General features: G+C 37.7%; 1 protein-coding gene across 4 annotated transcripts in view; it reads left to right on the top strand.

Moving 5' to 3' along the window:
- FOXJ3 (forkhead box J3) overlaps positions 1-17,747 on the top strand; it is a 165,310-nt gene that overhangs the window by 53,035 nt on the left and 94,528 nt on the right. For 3 of the 4 annotated variants that reach the window (XM_064281813.1, XM_064281815.1, XM_064281812.1), the window contains exon 3: positions 15,931-16,255. In XM_064281813.1, coding sequence (XP_064137883.1) covers positions 15,931-16,255 — 325 coding nt within the window. Of the gene's footprint in view, positions 1-15,818; positions 16,256-17,747 lie in introns of all 4 variants that reach the window. The other variant, XM_064281814.1, reaches the window with a different exon arrangement.

The following is a 17,747-nucleotide window of genomic DNA, read 5'->3' as shown; positions in this document are numbered from 1 at the left end:
AAACTTTTATGTTTATAAATCACCAAATAAATTTTTGGAAATGGTAAATAAGTATGGCTTTTTTGAACATGTGGGAGGAGATGAACAGTTTTGTCAAGTAAGGATTGTGAAGTTTTAAGGAAGAAGCTGCTATGCTTGATGAGAAGGAAAAGACAAAGATAGGAAAGTTGAGAAGCTCTGAAATGATGGTGGCAGGAAACAAAGAATAGAAACGTAAAATGTAGTGTCTTTAGAAGCCAGAAGTAGAGTATACAAGGTAAGTCTCTAGGCAGAGAGATCCCCAGAGACTAATAATTTAATAGATGGATGAGTTTGAGTTGTACCATCTTTGCAGATTGATTATTTAAACCCACCCATTGCCATCAAGTTGATTCTGACTCATAGTGATCCTTAATAGGACAGAGTAGAACTGCCCCAATAGGATTTCCAAGGCTTTAAGCTTTGCCAAAGCAAATTGCCATGTCTTTCTTCCGCAGAGCAGCTGCTACCAACCTTTGGGTTAGTAGACAGGAGCTGAATCACTGCACCACCAGGGCTCTTTATGATTGATTATTGGTAGACATTTAAAGCCCCAAACCGCTGGGATTTCTATCAAAGTTAATCCTCTGGAATAATAATGATAATAATATGGGATTATAATAACAGGAGTGTTGATGGATATGCAAATTGTAATCATTGATGTGCTTTTAGAACAGAAAAACCAAAAACCAAACCTGTTGCTGTCCAGTGGATCCTGACTCATGGTGACCCTATAGGACAGAGTAGAACTGCCCCATAGGGTTTCCAAGGAGCACTGCCAACTTTTTGGTTAGCAGCCAAACGCTTAACCACTGTACCACCAGGGCCCCTTTAGAACAGAAGGTCTGTTTGTTTAGAGTTTAACTATTACTTGACTCATGGCAAAACTTATAGCTTATTAGAACTCTAGCTTAACTAACTCATTTCCTCTTATTTTTCTGAACTCCCTCAATGACTGTGCCTTTGACTAGTATAGTTCTCTAATTTTTTTCTCTTTCAATGACTGTTGTTTTAAAGTTCAAAATTGAATGTGTCGCCCTCATCTGGTTCCCTTCCTCTCTACCTAACCCTTTTAATATTTGGTCCATTTCTTATAAAATGGTTTTGTATAATACTCAATTTTTGTTTTAACCTAGCCATACTTCAGATTGTAACAAGGAATCTGAAAGTAGATACTAGAATGCATTTATGATCCCCTGAGAAAAAACTCTTAACTCAGGTAATCTATAAATATTATAGACATTCCATACTGTTAAGCAAATAGCTGTATCTCAGATTATCTATCTAAGAAGACTAACAGATACTTTAGAGTTTGTTGGCTGAGACCTTTTTGGGTTCTGTGTGCTTCTGTGCCTCATGGGAAGGCTGACATTATCTGCTTGTCACCGGGGAAACAAATGTTGCCAAAGATCTTTTTTTTTTAATCCATAAACTATAACTGAATTCAACCAGTTTGTTGTACTTTATGCATTGTAGAAGCTTTGTTGACCAAGAAGAAAACAAGCAAGCAAGTCTTTAAAGAGTTTCTAGCGATGATTATAATAATAAACACAAAAAACCAAACCCATTGCTGTTGAGTTGATTCTGACTCATAGTGACCCTAGTTGTGATTTATTGAACGCCTACTATGTGCCAAGCGTTTCCTGTGTACTAGGTGCTCCACATAAATTTTGTTATTTACTCCTCAAAACAACTCTTCGAGGCTGAGAGGTTTGTTTGACATGGCCAAGAATGCATAGTGGCAGACTAAGAATTTAAGTCTAGGTATCTGAGTGACTTCAAAGCCCTAACCTTTTTTTTTTTTTATTAGATTTTAATTCATTTATCTATTTTTTATTGTGCTTTAGGTGAAAGTTTACAGAGCAAATTAGTTTCTCATTAAACAATTAATACACATCTTCTTTTGTCACATTGGTTACCAACCCTGCAACGTGTCAACACTCCCCTTCTCTACCTTGGGGTCCCCATTTCCATTTGTCCAGCTTTCATGTCCCCTCCTGCCTTCTCATTCTTGCCTTTGGGCTGGTGTGCTCATTTAGTGTTGTATACAGGGTTCAACTACATGTGTTATTGTTTAAATTTTATGGGCCTGTCTAATCTTTGCTTGAAGGGTGAACCTCAAGAAGGACTTCAGTACTGAGTTAAAAAGGTGTCAGGGGCCATACTCTTGGGCTTTCTCCAGTCTCGTGTCAGACTACTAAGCCTGGTCTTTTTTTTGTGGGTTTGAATTTTGTTCTACATTTTTTTCCAGCCCTGTCCAAAACATAGTGATCTTCAGTCTTAGAGATGGGAATTTACAATAAGATGGTTCTCAAACTTTTTGGTCTCTTAAACATTTAGAACCTAAAGAACTTGTTTATGAGGTTGTTATGTGGGTTATGTCTATTTATATATTGTATTAGAAATTAAAACTAAGAAAAAATGAAAATATTTATCAATTCATATAAAAATAAAAATTTATGTTATTTTGAATAATGTGTTACGAAAAATTATTTTCTCAAAGAAATTTAATGACAAAATCGGCATTGCATTACGTTTTCGTAACTCTTTTTCTTAACATTTTATTGTGTCTTAGGTGAAAGTTTACACAGCAAATTGGTTCCCATTTAACAATTTTTATGCGGATTTTTCCATGACATTGGTTACAGTTTTCACAGTGTGTCAGCATTCTCATTATTGCCGTTCTATTTGTTCTATTTCAATTGATCTAGCTTCCTGTCCCCTCCTTGCCTTCTCATCTTTGCTTTTGGGTAAATGTTGACCATTTGGTTTCATACAGTTGGTTGTTTAAAGGAGCACATAACTCATGGCTCATATTGTTTATCTTATAAACCAGTCTAATATATGGCTGAAAAAATAGGTGATCTCCAGAAATAGCATCAGTTCCAAGTTCAAAGGGTATCTTAGGACGATAGTCTCCGGGGTTCCTCTAGTGTAAATCTTTTTAATATCTGGCTAAGGAGAAGAAAGCAAATTCTCATATGTGCTTCTGTATTCAGTCTTTTGTGGTATCACATGTCACATAGAGTCTGAAAGGTTCCACTGTATACTTGTGAGAAGATGAGAGTGAAAAAAGGCAAATAACATCTTAATAGTTTTGACCCTTCAGACAGTTGAAAGGGTTTCTGGACTATGTTGACAATTACTGAACCATGGACATCACGTGTATCAGCTTAAGCTGTTTCTTTAGCGTTTCCTGTGAATTATAGTTAACGCTAAAAGATAAGACAAGGATCACCTTCAGTGATGTTAGCTCTCTGACAGCATTGATGCCGTATTTCTTGGTACAATGCCATGGTGGCAGAATGTGTGGAGATAAAACCAGTAAATGTTGTATGGTGAGCTGAAGTAGTATTGCTACAAACAGAGAGGTAAGGATAAACATTTTAATGAAACAAAATAAACCAGTGGGCACATGTTACTGGGCGAACTTTTTTTTTAAGCTATGTATAAAAAAACAAAGAAAAAAACCAAACCAAGCCCATTGTCTTTGAGCGGATTCCGAGTCATAGTGACCTAGTAGGACAGAGTAGGCCTGCCCCACAGAGTTTCCAAGGCTTAAATCTTCAGGGAAGCATACTGCCATATTTTTCTCCAGTGGAGCTGACTGGTGGGTTCTAACTGCTGACCTTTTGATTAGCAGCTAAGTGCTCAACCCCTGTGCCACCGGGACTCCTTAAGCTAAGAAGATTTAATAGCAGATTTTGCTGGGTTTTTAAATAACAGTGCAAAGATGGTTTTGAGTGTTCTTGTGTCAAACGGACTGGCGTACATCAGTCTTTCCAGCTACTCTGAGAGAGGCATAGAGATTTATGGTAGGTAGTGTGAGATTTAAAGGCAAAATACAGTTTTACATATAGAATGTAGTTCAGTGGGTTAATGCCCAAGGTAAGATGTTAATTTTTTTTCTCCCTAAACTATAATCAGTAACCAGCTGCTGTAGAGTTGATTCTGACTCGTGGCAACTCATGTTTGGTACAGTAGAATTAAGCTCTGTAGGATTTTCAAGGCCGTTACCTTTTAGAAGAAGTTGCCAGGCTTTTCTTCTAAGGTGCTTCTGGGTGCGTTCAAACCACCAATCTTTAAGTTAGTAGTCGAACACTTAACCATTTGTGCCATCTGGGACTTCCCCTAAACTATATAAAAAAAAAACTATAGGGTAAAGTATTTTAAAGATGGGAATTGTACATACAGCATAAAAATATCTTTTGACCTTATGATCCCCGTTAGAGTTTTGAGAGTGTGGCATGAATGAGTTAGGATACAGTTTTATGAATAGGAGTCTGTATTTGTGGAGTAACTTGGAGAGGATCTAGAGAAAGACAGTCAGTGTATTATAGTTTTTAATGGATTTTGTATGAACATTTGGGGAAATTCTGGTCTTTCAACTTAGACAAGAAGGGACCCAAATTGTGCTAGTATTATAAAATACGTGAAGAGCTGTTTAGTTCTCATTTTCCAAGATAGAATTTAAAGTTATTTTTCTCCCAGTAGCAAGTGGGATAGATTATCTTATTAAAACCTTTTTGTTTGTTGAGGGAAAAAAATCCCACAACACAATGAATTGCATACCTGGAACCGACAGAATAATTTGGGACTTTTCCTTCCTTTGGAGGTCTTAAAGAATTTTGTTGGTCTCCAAAATAGGTAATAACCAGGATTTTCCAAAATGACTTCATGAGGTTCTTTTTCACCTTTGATTTTATGATAAATAGCTCTGAAATCACAATCGTGTTTACCAATGGCAGTTGTCTCACTAAATTCCCAAATTAATTTTTTGCTTAAGCCCTATAATGAAGATTCTTTGAATTTTAGGGGTGAAAGAAAAGAAAAATATGAAAGCCAGGAGTTCTAAAGAGTGACCTTTTACTATTTGTTGGATTCCCTATCCCAAATTATTTGGCTTATTTTCTCTTTAAATGCTCAATACATAGGAAGTTTAAAGACTCAGTTATTTATACCTTAGTGGAGATTAGCTTAATGCTTTGAAAAGATTGACGTTTCTGCTGGAGGGGAAAAGCAAGTAATTTTGGAGCTTGTAACATCAGAAGTTGAGGGCCAGTATTGGAGGATTAGGACAGTGTGAGAAGGGAGGAGAAAGGTACTGAAGGTAGTTAGAAGTATGCCAGATTCGAATTATGTTGAAATTTTTCAAGAATAAGCAGGCCCTACACCAGAAAAACAGAGTAGCTTATTTTTTTTCCTCTTCTTTGTTATATCTCAGTCTCTCTGCTACTAGATGCCCAGCTGGGGCTTTTGTACTCCTAAAACTGTGGATTTAGAACTTCTTTATGGAAGAAGTAGGATTTTGTTGGCTGCTTTAGGAATCATCATAAAATCTGTGGGAAAAGTGTGTTCTCAGTTTTCATACGCAATCTATAAACAAAAATTTAACACACAGTGATTTCTGGGTAAATTCTTTAAGGTGAATGAGGGGGCTCATTTCCATTAAGGTTGCTAAATAATAATTATGTTATTCAGGCTTTGTAAGTCTAAAAGCACTGAGTGAGAGTGACAGTCATTTAAAATTTAGAAAATCCTGAAGAGTATAAATCTGATAATAATATTTGTTATTGTTAGCTGTTATCGAGTTGATCCCTGACTCATGGTGACCCCATGCACAATGGAATGAGACACTTCCTGGTCATGTGCTATCCCCGTAATCGGTTGCAGGTGGGACCATTGTGATTTTCAAAAGTAGATATTCTTAGTCCGTTTTAGTCTGTAAGCTCCACTGAAACCTGTTCAGTATCAGCAACGTGCAATCCTCCACTAACAAGACAGGCGATGGCTGTGCATGAGGTGCATTGCCTGGGAATGGAACCCAGGTCACCCCTGGAATGGGAGAATTCTACAACTGAATCACCAATAACCTTTGTAATAATACTGATAGCTAACATTTATTGACTGCTACTGTGTATCCAACCAAAAGGGAAGAGCATGCTCTGCATTTCTCAAGCTGAAAGAACTGAAGAAAAAATTCAAGCCTCGAGGTGCAATATTGAAGGATGCCGCAGGGAAAATGTTGAACATTGCAGGAATCATCAAAAGAAGATGGAAGGAATACACAGAATCACTGTACCAAAAAGAATTGGTTGACGTTCAACCATTTCAGGAGGTAGCACATGATCAAGAACCTATACTATTGAAGGAAGAAGTCCAAACTGCATCGAGGGGAAGGATGAAAAACAAGACTTTAGGAATTGATGGAATACTGATTGAGATGTGTCAGCAAATGGATACAGTGCTGGAGGTACTCCTTCATCTTTGCCAAGAAGTTGGGAAGAGATCCATATTTGTGCCCGTTCCAAAGAATGCGGAAATTGTTGAATAATATTGTTAATATCACACGCAAGTGAAATTTTGCTGAAGATCATCCAAAAGCAGTTACAGCAGTACATTGACAGGGAACTGCCAGAAGTTTAAGCTGCCAGAAGTTCAAGGTGGGTTCAGAAGAGGATGTGGAACGAGGGATATCATTGCTGGTGTCAGATGGATCTTGGCTGAAAGTAAAGAATACAAGAAAGATGCTTATCTGTGTTTTATTGACTGTGCAAAGACACTCACCTGTGTGGATCATCATGAAGTATGGATAACATTGCAAAGAATGGGAATTCCAGAACACTTAATTGTCCTCACGAGGAATCTGTACGTAGACCAAGAGGCCAAGATGATGGGGAGAATACCGTGTGGTTTAAAGGCAGGAAAGATATGCTTCAGGGTTGCATTCTTTCACCATACTTATTCAGTCTGTATGCTGAGCAAATAGACCTAGAAGCTGGAGTATATGAAGAAGAACTTGACATCAGGATTGGAGGAAGGCTCATTAACAACGTGTTTTATGCAGGTGATACACCCTTGTTTGCTGAAAGTGAAGAGGACCTGAAGTACTTACTGATGAAGATCAAAGACTGCAGCCTTCAGTATGGATTACACATCAACATAAAGAAAACAAAAATCCCCACAACTAGACCAATAAGCAACATCATGACAAACAGAGAAAATATTGAAGTGGTCAACAATTTCATTTTTTTAACTTGGATCAGCAGCCAATGCCCATGGGAGCAGCAGTCAAGAAATCAAAGATGTATTGCATTGGGCACATCTGCAGAAGACCTCTTTAAAGCGTTAAAAAGCAAAGATGTCACTTTGAGAACTAAGGTGTATCTGACCCAAGCTGTGGTCTTTTCAGTTGTCCTATATGCATGTGAAAGCTGGACAATGAATAAGGAAGACCAAAGAAGAACTGATGCCTTTGAATTATGGTGTTGGCAAAGAATACTGAATATACTGTAGACTGCCAGAAGAACAAACAAATCTGTCTTGGAAGAAGTACAGCCAAAATGCTCCTTAGAAGCAAAGATCACACATACTTTGGACATGTTATCAGGAGGAGACCTGTCCTTGGAGAAAGACATAATGCTTGGCAAAGTAGAGGGTCAGTGAAAGAGAGGAAGACCGTCAATGAGATGGTTTGACACAGTGACTGCAACGATGAGCCCAAGCTCAAGATTGTGAGGATGGTGCAGGACTCGGCAGCGTTTCATTCTGTTTTACATAGGATCACCATGAGTTGGAAGCGACTTGATGGCACTTGACAACAGCAACTATGTATCAGAAACTGTTCTGAGTTCTTTATGAGTATTAACTCATTTAATCCTCACAAGGTCGATATTTTTATCGTCATTTTACAGATGAGGAAATTGAGCCATAAAGAGGTTAATTTATTTGCTCAAGGTTACACAGCTAAAAGTTGAAGAGTTTATATTCCAATCCAGGCAGCCCCTTTCTGGGCCCTGTGTTCTTAATCACTGTGCTATATATACCATTTCTGATTTAGGACATTGACTGCGTTATTTTATGAAATTGGACTGAAAACAGAAACTTTGATTTTGTTGGTATATGATAACTAATTTTGAAAAAAAGCAGTTGCAGCTAATTTTGCTTGAGAATAGCTTAAATTGTTACTTCATTTACAGATTTTTAGTCTTTTTTTTTTTAACCTGGTAACAATGTAGTAGGTTTTATTTCTTTTTAGATAGCTGCCACAGTTTGTCCCTTTGGGTACCCAAACGTCCACTTCCACTCTTCTTTCTTATTATAGAACTCACTCATCTTTTTCCCAAGAGAGACAACCCAGAGTTTTCACCTAGTTAGTATGTGTAGCCGAAATTTCATAAGATTTCTGGGTGTAGTCCTTTTCATCAGATCCAGAGTGGCTTCTTGTGGTTTGAAGTTCTATAAACCAAAGATGAGTTATTTGCAGTCTACATATCTAATAGACAGTGGTGGAGAAGAATAGGATAACAGCAATAAAAGCTGTCCTTTGGGAAAGGGATAACAGGAAACATTCAGTGGTCCATATTGATTATAAAACCTGATGAGTAGGAGTGACAGAGAATCCCTGGCAGTGTAATAAATTCCTTGATTAGCGCATCTGCCAATCCCTGGTTCTGCTCTTTGGAGGGACTTCCATTGTCCCATATGGCCTCTGGTGTGGCCTTTTGAGAGATCTTCCCATGTCCACTATCCTTAATGGCCACATCTGAGATGAGTACTGGTGAAGATATCCTTTCTGGGAAATGCACAGCTTTTATAGCTCACTTCTTGTTGATGAACTTTGGGATTATTCTAGAAAATTTTTAAAGGCTTGCGGTCAAGACTTTCTCTCCTTCCCACCTACCCATATAGTTATCTTAAAAACTGAGTATGTTTCTAGATTGTTTTGCTTCTTTGAGTAATTATTGTGAAACGACTTGCCAAAGTAGAATTTTTTACTGTGAAGATTCGTATCATTTACTTACTACTCTTTGTGCTCTGCCTATCCCAGGGATTTCTGACCTTTTTTTTTTTTTTTTAATTCCGTAGATCCTTTTAACAGTCTGGTGAAGCCTGTGAACCCTTCTCAGAATAATATTTTAAAGTTCATAAAGTAAAATGCTTAGGAATTACAAAGGAAACCAATAAAAGATCTAGTAGCAAGTCTAATAAACTATAATTTTAAAGTAGTTGATGAGTTTAAATAAAATTTTGAGATATTTACACATTGTTACGTGATGAATATATCTAACTTTTATTGGTGACAAAGTTACAGATGCTGTTAAGGCTACTCTGATTTGTTGTCTACTTTTATAATTAAAGGAAACGCCAAATTTCAGTCACATGTTAGTGAAAGTGAAGAATATCTTTCTACCCATTCAAGTTCGTTGACTCCTTTTTGCTCCTGAGTGAATGGGGACTTCCGTGAGACTCTTTGAAACAATAGTATTGGGTGGAAAGGCAACACCTTTATGACACTGTCTTTGTGTGGCAAGGCACCAGTCTTCTCTACTGGTAAGGCTGCTGTTTTGCGGCTGCCGTTCACCTGCTTTAGTTTGGACTTAAGAAGCAATTGGTGTTTTCTACCTTGAAATGCTTCAGATTGTAGGAATCTTAGCTTAAATTGCAGGGCATAGGCAGTGGATACCTCCCATAACAAATCTGTATTTTCTCCATCTCTGCTTGCAATTCATACAGAAGTTTATTTCTCTCTTAGGACTTCACTATTAAGAGGCAAGAAGGAGCCAATACACGACAACGTTGTAACTTTTTTCTACCATTTTTTGTTTCTCTACAGCGTCAGTTTGCATATGGTTTACATTCTAAATTCTGCAGACAATAGTTTGACCAAATCTTTTGTCGTTCTTTAATAAGTGTCATCAGCTTTCCAACCTGGAATATCAGAGTTCTTATTGTTTGATTCATCAGCTTATCCTCTAAGCAAGTGTCTTAATTTAGGTTCTTTTACTTGAATTGCCCCCACTTCCACTTTCCTAAATTTTATATTAGTTAGGAATTGTGTTCATCTCCTGTCAGTAGTTAAGCACATAGTGAAACTCATAAAAACTCCAAAAGGTAGGCAGCCCGGGGCTGGATGGCAACGTCACAAACTAATCAGGGACCTAAGTTCCTTCCTCTTCCTGCTACATCCTCAATGTATAGCTTCAAGTCTCAAGACCATTTTGTGATCCAACATGGTTGCTGGAGCAACAGCTGTTGTGTCCACATTTCTAGAGAGCAGGAAGGGCAAAAAATGCAGTGCCTTCTTGAGTAAAATTGGGGTTGTATTTGTAAGGAAGAAGATAAGAACAGATAATAGGTGACGATTAGTGGTCTCTGTATTGACTCTGCTTCTGGTTACCTTGGGTGCTAAGATACTGTAACAGGAGTTATAGTAGCACTAATATTTACTGACTAAGATGCACGTGAAACTCTGGTGGCACAGTGGTTAAGAGATCGATTGCTAACCAGAAAGTTGGCAGTTCGAATCTACAAGCTGCTCCTTGGAAACCTACCCTTACGGGCCAGTTCTCCTCTGTCTTACAGGGTTGCTAGAAGTCAGAATGGACTTGGTGGCAGTAGGTTTTGTTTAGGGTAAGATGCGTATGATCAGAAGCACCCAAGAATCATTGCTGAGGTAATTACAAGGATTTCTTCTGAGTTCTTAGTTGTGTAATTTTTCATATGCTGCCAAGTCTTAAGACGAAATGCCGAGTACCAGGATTGGAGTGGGAGGATTCAGGAATATCTAGGCTACAACATCTTTACCCTCATTGTTCTTATTCCTTTTATTTTCCTTGTCCACTTCTTACATCCTTTTAGGGAGCCAACAATAAATGTTCGTTTCCCCTCTTTTCTGGTACTGTTGAGACCTCAAAACTTCCTGAGTAAGCTTTTGCCGCTCTCTGGGAGTTAGAGAAGTTGGAGAAGCAGTGTTCTAAAGTAGCTAAAAAGCGTATTTGGGATCCTGTCAGTGACAGTGTTTCATAAAGTGGAATTAAAACTCCCTCCTTTAACCCCCATGTCATGACTCAGTTTTGAGTTGTTATGTCTTGGTGCTCCTTACCTTTTGATATTTATGCAGAAAAAATTCCTTATGGAACTTCTTTTAAACAATCTATTCCGTTACCTCCCGTAACAGATACCATCATAGATTAAGAACCTCAGGCATAGATTCTCTCTATACCATTTCTCCTTGCTTTCTTCTGCAAGTAACATTGTTATTTTTAGTCTTTGCTTTCATCTTCCTGTTTTCCCTGCTGTTCCAGGAGAGCTATCTCTGACCCTCTATAATGCTACCTATCAAGCTATGCTCTGAGTCATACTTTTTTTCCAACTCAAAATGAACTTTAGTCCCGTGATTATCCTTACCTCATGTTATTGAGCCCTCTCTTCTTTTGAAGGAGTACACCCACACCTTCATTGGACCGTCACTACTTCAGTCATCTAACTACCACTTATTGACACTTTCCCCTACTAGGTGCTTGACATTGGCAAGACAAAAGAACGAGTTTCTTCTTTCAGGGAACTCACAGTCTAGTAGGATAGGTAATTATAATTCTGTATAAGTCTTATGATAGAGGTATTTATAGCTGGTGGTACAGTGGTTAAAACGTGGCATTGCTAACTGAAAGATCAGCAGTTTGAACCCACCAGCCACTCCGTGGGAGAAAGATGTGGCAGTCTGCTTCCGTAAAGATTTACAGCCTTGGAAACCCTATGGGACAGTTCTAATCTGTCCTTACAGGGTTGCTGTGAGTTGGAATCTACTCAAGGGCAGTGGGTATAGGAGTAGAAAGGAGCCCTGGTGGTGTAACAGTTAAGAGTATGGCAGGAAAGTTGGTGATTTGAACCTACCCAGCAACTCCTGGCAATCTGCTCCTATAAAGATTATAGCCTAGAAAACCCTATGGGACAGTTCTGCTTTGTCACATGAGGTCACTATGAGTTGAAAATCGACTCGATGGCACCTAACAACAACATAGGAGCACAATCTAATTTAGTTTAGCAGCTGGATGGTGGGAAGTAGAGATTGACCAAGCTTTCTAGAGGGGGAGATTTTTGTCTGAGGTCTTGAAGAAAAGGTAAAAGCCAGCTAGGCAGAGTGAGAAGGAAAGGGAATTCCAGATACTTGCTCCTTTTCCAAATATTGTTTTTCAGATAACTTGTACCTTGGCGTTAGGTATCTTAAGAAGTATTAGTATATGGTCACTATCCTCAAAACACTTGAATTCTACTTGGTGGGGGTAGGGTGGTGGTAGAAAGCTTAGGCATATGGTATATTTAGGGAATGACAAGGAAGCAGCATGTTACATGCCAAATTCTGAGGTTATAATTGCTGTAGGAAGTTAGAGAAGCATTAGTAAAAGGCTAATAAAAGGTGAAGTAGTTGAAAATGAGAAATTTAGATTTGGTATAATAGGGGATAGGGAGCCATTGAAAGTTTTTGGGCATAATGATAGGAAAGCAGTGCTTGTAGATTTCTCTTGGAGTGTATGCATGGACCAGAGGTGGTTGGAGGCCAGCAAGGAAGCTCTTGGAATGAGGTGAGGTCATGAGGGCCTGACATTTCTTAACCAGATTTCCATAACCAGATTCCTCAGAGCCTCCCTGCTCTTTTTAAATTTACCACCATCTGTTCTTTTATACAAGTGGCCTTCTGTCATCACCATTCCACTAATAGGTTTCTTTCTAAAGTTACTGGTGATCTGGCTAAATCTAATGTCTTTTGTGTTCTGAATGCTTAATGGGGAACCACTGCATCTGCCAGCCTAAGCACTGAGGCACTTTTTTCCTCACTACCAAGAATATATAAAATGTAATAAATTGTAAACAAAACAGAAGTGCCACTTTTTCAGAGTTTAAATTTAAGAGATATATTTTATAGTGTACTCAAAGTCTCGTCTAGCATAACTGATGAATTTATGCACAGCAGTGGAATAACAGAGAGGCATGCTGATGACTCATTTCCAGGGACCTTTTCCTTTCCAGTCTGTTTGTATCTTAACTTTCTTCAAGACTTGGAGCCCTGGTGGCGCAGTGGTTAAAAGCTTGGCTGCTAACCAAAAGGTCGGCAGCCTGAATCCCCCAGCCCCTCCTTGGAAACCCTATGGAGCAGTTCTACGCTGTCCTGTATGATTGCTATGAGTCGGAATCGACTTGAGAGTAACGGATTTGGTTTGGTTTTGGTTTTCTTCAAGACTCAGTTGAAGTTCTCCTTTTTCTACCCCTCAGAGCCCTAGTATATGTTGTGTTCTCCCTTTTCTGAACTGTTGTAGCACCCAGAGCACAGCCTTGCATCTTTATTCAGCTCTTTCTTATGCCTGGGAGACAGAGATTTTATGGTACTTCCTTTGTGTATGTATGTATATATATCTTACCCAGGCATAGCCCTGTACACATGTAATTATATATTCTTGTAAATTAAATATGCTGTGTGTATTAAATGCCTACTTATTGTATATTCATATTACTGAAACTATTATAAAGTCTCAATTGCTGGCACTTGTGGAAGGGGAACAGAAGGTAAAGATGGCTCTCAATGGGGACATCTGCAATATCAATTACATTGTAATTTGGAATGTGCTTTTTTATATTAACTTTGAAAATGCATGCGACTGACTGCTTTGGGAATTTGAACAAAATAAAGCTACTCAGTGGAGACTTGATTGTGGCAAATAGGATGACAGCATGGTATAATAATAGCCAATGTTTGAATGAAATGTGAATAATAATAGCAGCAACTATCTTTATCACCACCACCACCAGTAAAAAAAAAAGTGGCTAACATTTATTGAATATTTACTGTCAGGCATTGTTTTGAGTACTTTACCTCAGTGAGGTAGGCACTATTATTGTCCCCATTTTACATGTGAGGTACCAGTACAGAAACTACTGGATTAGGCACCAGGAGATCTGTCCTGGTTTCAGCTCTCCTATTAACAACCTGCATGAATTTGGGCAAGAATTTTAACTTCAGTGGACCACAGTCTTTCATTTTTGGCTTGAAAGGATTAGTCTCCCATCTCTAGGGTCCTTTCTCCACCCTTTGAACATTATGTGATCTTTAAATTATCCTGTTCCTTATTCCAAAATTCTTACACCTTACTTCATTTTGGGAACAAGCATTTCTGGCTGAGGCTGTAGAGGAAGATAGTAAGTTTTTTTTTTTTTTAGATCTCCGAAGGGCTATATAGAGGAATTAAAAGTTCAGGTTTTAGAGGAGTGTATCTTTTTTTATACAGTAGAGATGGAGGGAACTTAAGAAAAATAAAAATGTAGACCAGAATTTCTAGAAAACAGCATAGTAGGATTCTGTTTGCTATCAGTGTGGATAGAATCTAATGGCTGTTTAGAGTTATAATTATTATTGCTTAATCTGGTTTACCTTCCCAAGATATTCCTAGAATAGTATTATTAACTAATATTTATCGAATGCTTAATTCTGTACATGTGTTACCACATTTAATTCTTGAAGTAGTATTTTAACTGTAGTACTATTATTCTTTCATTTTACAGATGAGAAAGTTGGGATTTAAAGATATTAACATTTTCATAGTCCCACAACTAGAATAGTTCCACTGGTAGAATCTGTGTTTGAACTCTGGTTGGCCTGACTCCAAAGCTTATGTTCTTTATCAATTCTACATTGCTTCCCAGAAGTTCAGATCCTAACCCCATATCCCAGGCTTGCTTTTTGGCAGCTGCCATTTGGAATGGAAACCCTGGTGGTATAGTGGTTAAGAGCTACGGCTCCTAACCAGAAGGTCGGCAGTTCAGATCCACCACATGCTCCTTGGAGACCATATTGGGGCAGTTCTGCTCTGCTCTATAGGGTCGCTGTGAGTCGGAATCAACTCAACGGCAATGGGTTTTGGCTTGGTATTTGGGATGAGGGGCCTGTATGAAAGTTTCTTAGCCAGATTTTTTTTTTTTTCTTTTGACTGAGGTACTTTAAGTTTCTTGGTCTTATTTTCTTTCTTTTATTTGGATCTCACTTAGAAGTTTTTCATTCTCTACTTATTGGTTGGGTCACTGTAACTGCTACTTTGATCTCAGGATAGAAGGGCTCTTACCCTCTGCTGAAGGGTAGCTATTGATGTGAAGTGTCAAGCTTTGTTTTTATATCCTTCAATTCTTAGAACTGCTTCCTCCCTTCTTCAGAATTTGTATTTATTTGGCAGATTTTGCTTTTCTGTATTTGGGCAGTGATGGTTTGAATTTTTCAGCCTTGGAGAGAAATACATTACAGAACCCAGATGACTGGAAGTTTGCCCGAGCCTGTTGTCAAGCTTTTAATGCTTCTTTTCTTGCTGTCTATTTATGTGATTTAATCTCTTATTACCTATACTCCCTGATCTTTAGTTAGTTTTCTTATGCTTGTTCCTTGACTTGTTTTTAAAAAATAATTGCCTGGTACTGCCTATCCTCCTTTTCTCTTGCTCATCAGTGTCCTTGAATTTGCATTCCTCATTTTGGTCAACTCCCCCAGCTAGCTTGTCTACTTACTATTCTTGTCTACCCTGCTTTACTCTTCCTACCTCCCACCTGCTCAACTCTACCTTCTTTTCTCCATGCAAATTCCTCTGTCCATTTCTTCATTACTTTCTGGCCTCTTGCCTTTACTTGACTTTCGATATTCCTTTGTTCGTGTGACTTCCCTAAAGTTTGTGTAAAAGAAATGCCAGATGTACAGACTTAAATGTTAAAGGGCCTGTGGTGTTGGTGAGTAAAGAGCTGGGCTGCAGATTGGGTTTTTCATGTCAACATCCTGTTGCCCTATTTAAAGAGATAGATCATCTTTTTCAGAAAGATTGACATCAGAATCAGTTTATGTATATATATATTGTTCTGTATCCTAAACATTTTAAAACCAACTTTGTTATGTTTTGGAGAGGAAAAATATTAAGAAAAAAGACTGGAAAATGTTGATCCCTTAAATATTGTTTTGGTCATTAACATACTCAATCTTTTTCCTCCAGATTTAACTCAGGCTTTCCCTCACTTTGGAACTCCTAGATTTGTGAATATTGGATATTTTGAGAAGCAGGGGTTCTTTCCTTGATATTGACTAAGGAGTCTATTTACCTTCAGGATGACATCTGAACTGGAGAGCAGCCTAACATCTATGGACTGGTTACCACAGCTTACCATGAGAGCAGCCATCCAAAAATCTGATGCTACACAAAATGCACACGGAACAGGGATTTCCAAGAAGAGTGTTCTCCTTGACCCAAATACAACCCTGGACCAGGAGGAAGTCCAACAGCACAAAGATGGGAAACCTCCATACAGTTACGCCAGCCTCATTACATTTGCAATTAATAGCTCACCCAAAAAGAAAATGACTCTAAGTGAGATTTACCAGTGGATTTGTGATAACTTCCCATATTATAGAGAGGCTGGCAGTGGTTGGAAGGTAAGGATTTTATTTAAATTATTACTTCTGTGTAGTAAAGAATAGCAATATTGACTTCTTTTGTGGAGCTCATATAATTGAAGGTGAAATTCTGATTAGTAGTCATTTTTGGGACGTCATAAGAGAAAAATGCTTTTAATTTAGGTAAATACCTTTATTTTTGGTAAAATTAGTTTTTAGAGCTTTATTATGTTATGGGATAGGCATGGCATAAAGTAAGAGCAGAGACAATGTAACATTTATTGGAAAACAGGTAAGTTGATAATGTGTTTAAGGTTAAAAAATTATACGCACACAGTAAGGTATGTAAATTATGTGTGTGTGTAATTAATACTAATTACATAAGTATTGCAGCTAATACTTTATAACTTTTTATTTTGAAAGAATTTTAGATTTACAGAAGCTGCAAAAATAGTGTTCCCCTGTATCTTTCATCCATTTCCTTTAATGTTAACATCTGTAATCATAGTACAATTATCAAAATTAAGAAATTAATGTTGGTGTAGTACTGTCAATGAAACAGTGCTCTTAACTAAGTGAATTACAGACTTTATTCAGATTTCATCAGTATTTCCACCAATACCCTTCTGTGTTCCAGGATCCAATTCAGGATTCCACACTGAATTTAGTTGTCATGTCTCCTTAGTCTCTGCCAGTCTGCAACAGTTCTGAATCTTTTCTCGTCTTTTATAACTTTGACACTTTTTAAGAGTCAGATATTTTGTAGAACATCCTTCAGTTTGGGTTTGTCTGATGTTTTTTCATGATTAGATTAAGATAATGCACTTCTGGGAAGCATACTGAAGAGATGATTTGTCTTTTTCCACACAGTCATATCAGGGCTACATGCCTAATTACTGGTTATGCTAACTTTAATCCCTTGGTTAAGGTGGTGTTTCCCTACAACGGAGTTGTAAATGATAAATATTTGGGGGAGGTACTTTAAGGGCATGCATATACCTTGTTTCTCTTGAAACATTTGCCTATTAATTTAGCATTCATTGGCAGATCTTAACTGTAGCAATTAAAAAAAATTTTTGTTGCTGAGAATATGCACAGGAGAACATATACAATTTCAATAATCTCTATATGTACAATTTAGTGACATTGGTTACATTCTTCAAGTTGTGCAGCCATTCTCAGTTGCCTGTTCCAAATTGTTTTTTCATTGACATAAACTTACTGCTCTGTAAGTTTTAACTGCCGTAATTTTTACTGTGTTTTCTAGTGGTGATTTTTTGCATCTCCTTCATTCCTTCTGTATTTATTAATTGAAATTTTTCTCTGAAGAGGAGTTGCCCCTTCTTCCCCTTTTATTTATTTACTGAATTATTTACTTCTAATAGTATGGACTTATGGATATTTATATTATTCTTTGAGCTATAGTCCAGTACTGTCATTATTTTGTTGTTCAAATTGTTGTAGCTTTGGCCATTGGGAGCTTTTACAGATTGACCTCAGTGTCTTTTTGATATGGCTCATCCTTTTTGTT

Source organism: Loxodonta africana, chromosome 3 (genome assembly GCF_030014295.1).
Source record: "Loxodonta africana isolate mLoxAfr1 chromosome 3, mLoxAfr1.hap2, whole genome shotgun sequence".
NCBI lineage: Eukaryota > Metazoa > Chordata > Mammalia > Proboscidea > Elephantidae > Loxodonta > Loxodonta africana.
This window is presented reverse-complemented; position numbering and strand designations above follow the sequence as displayed.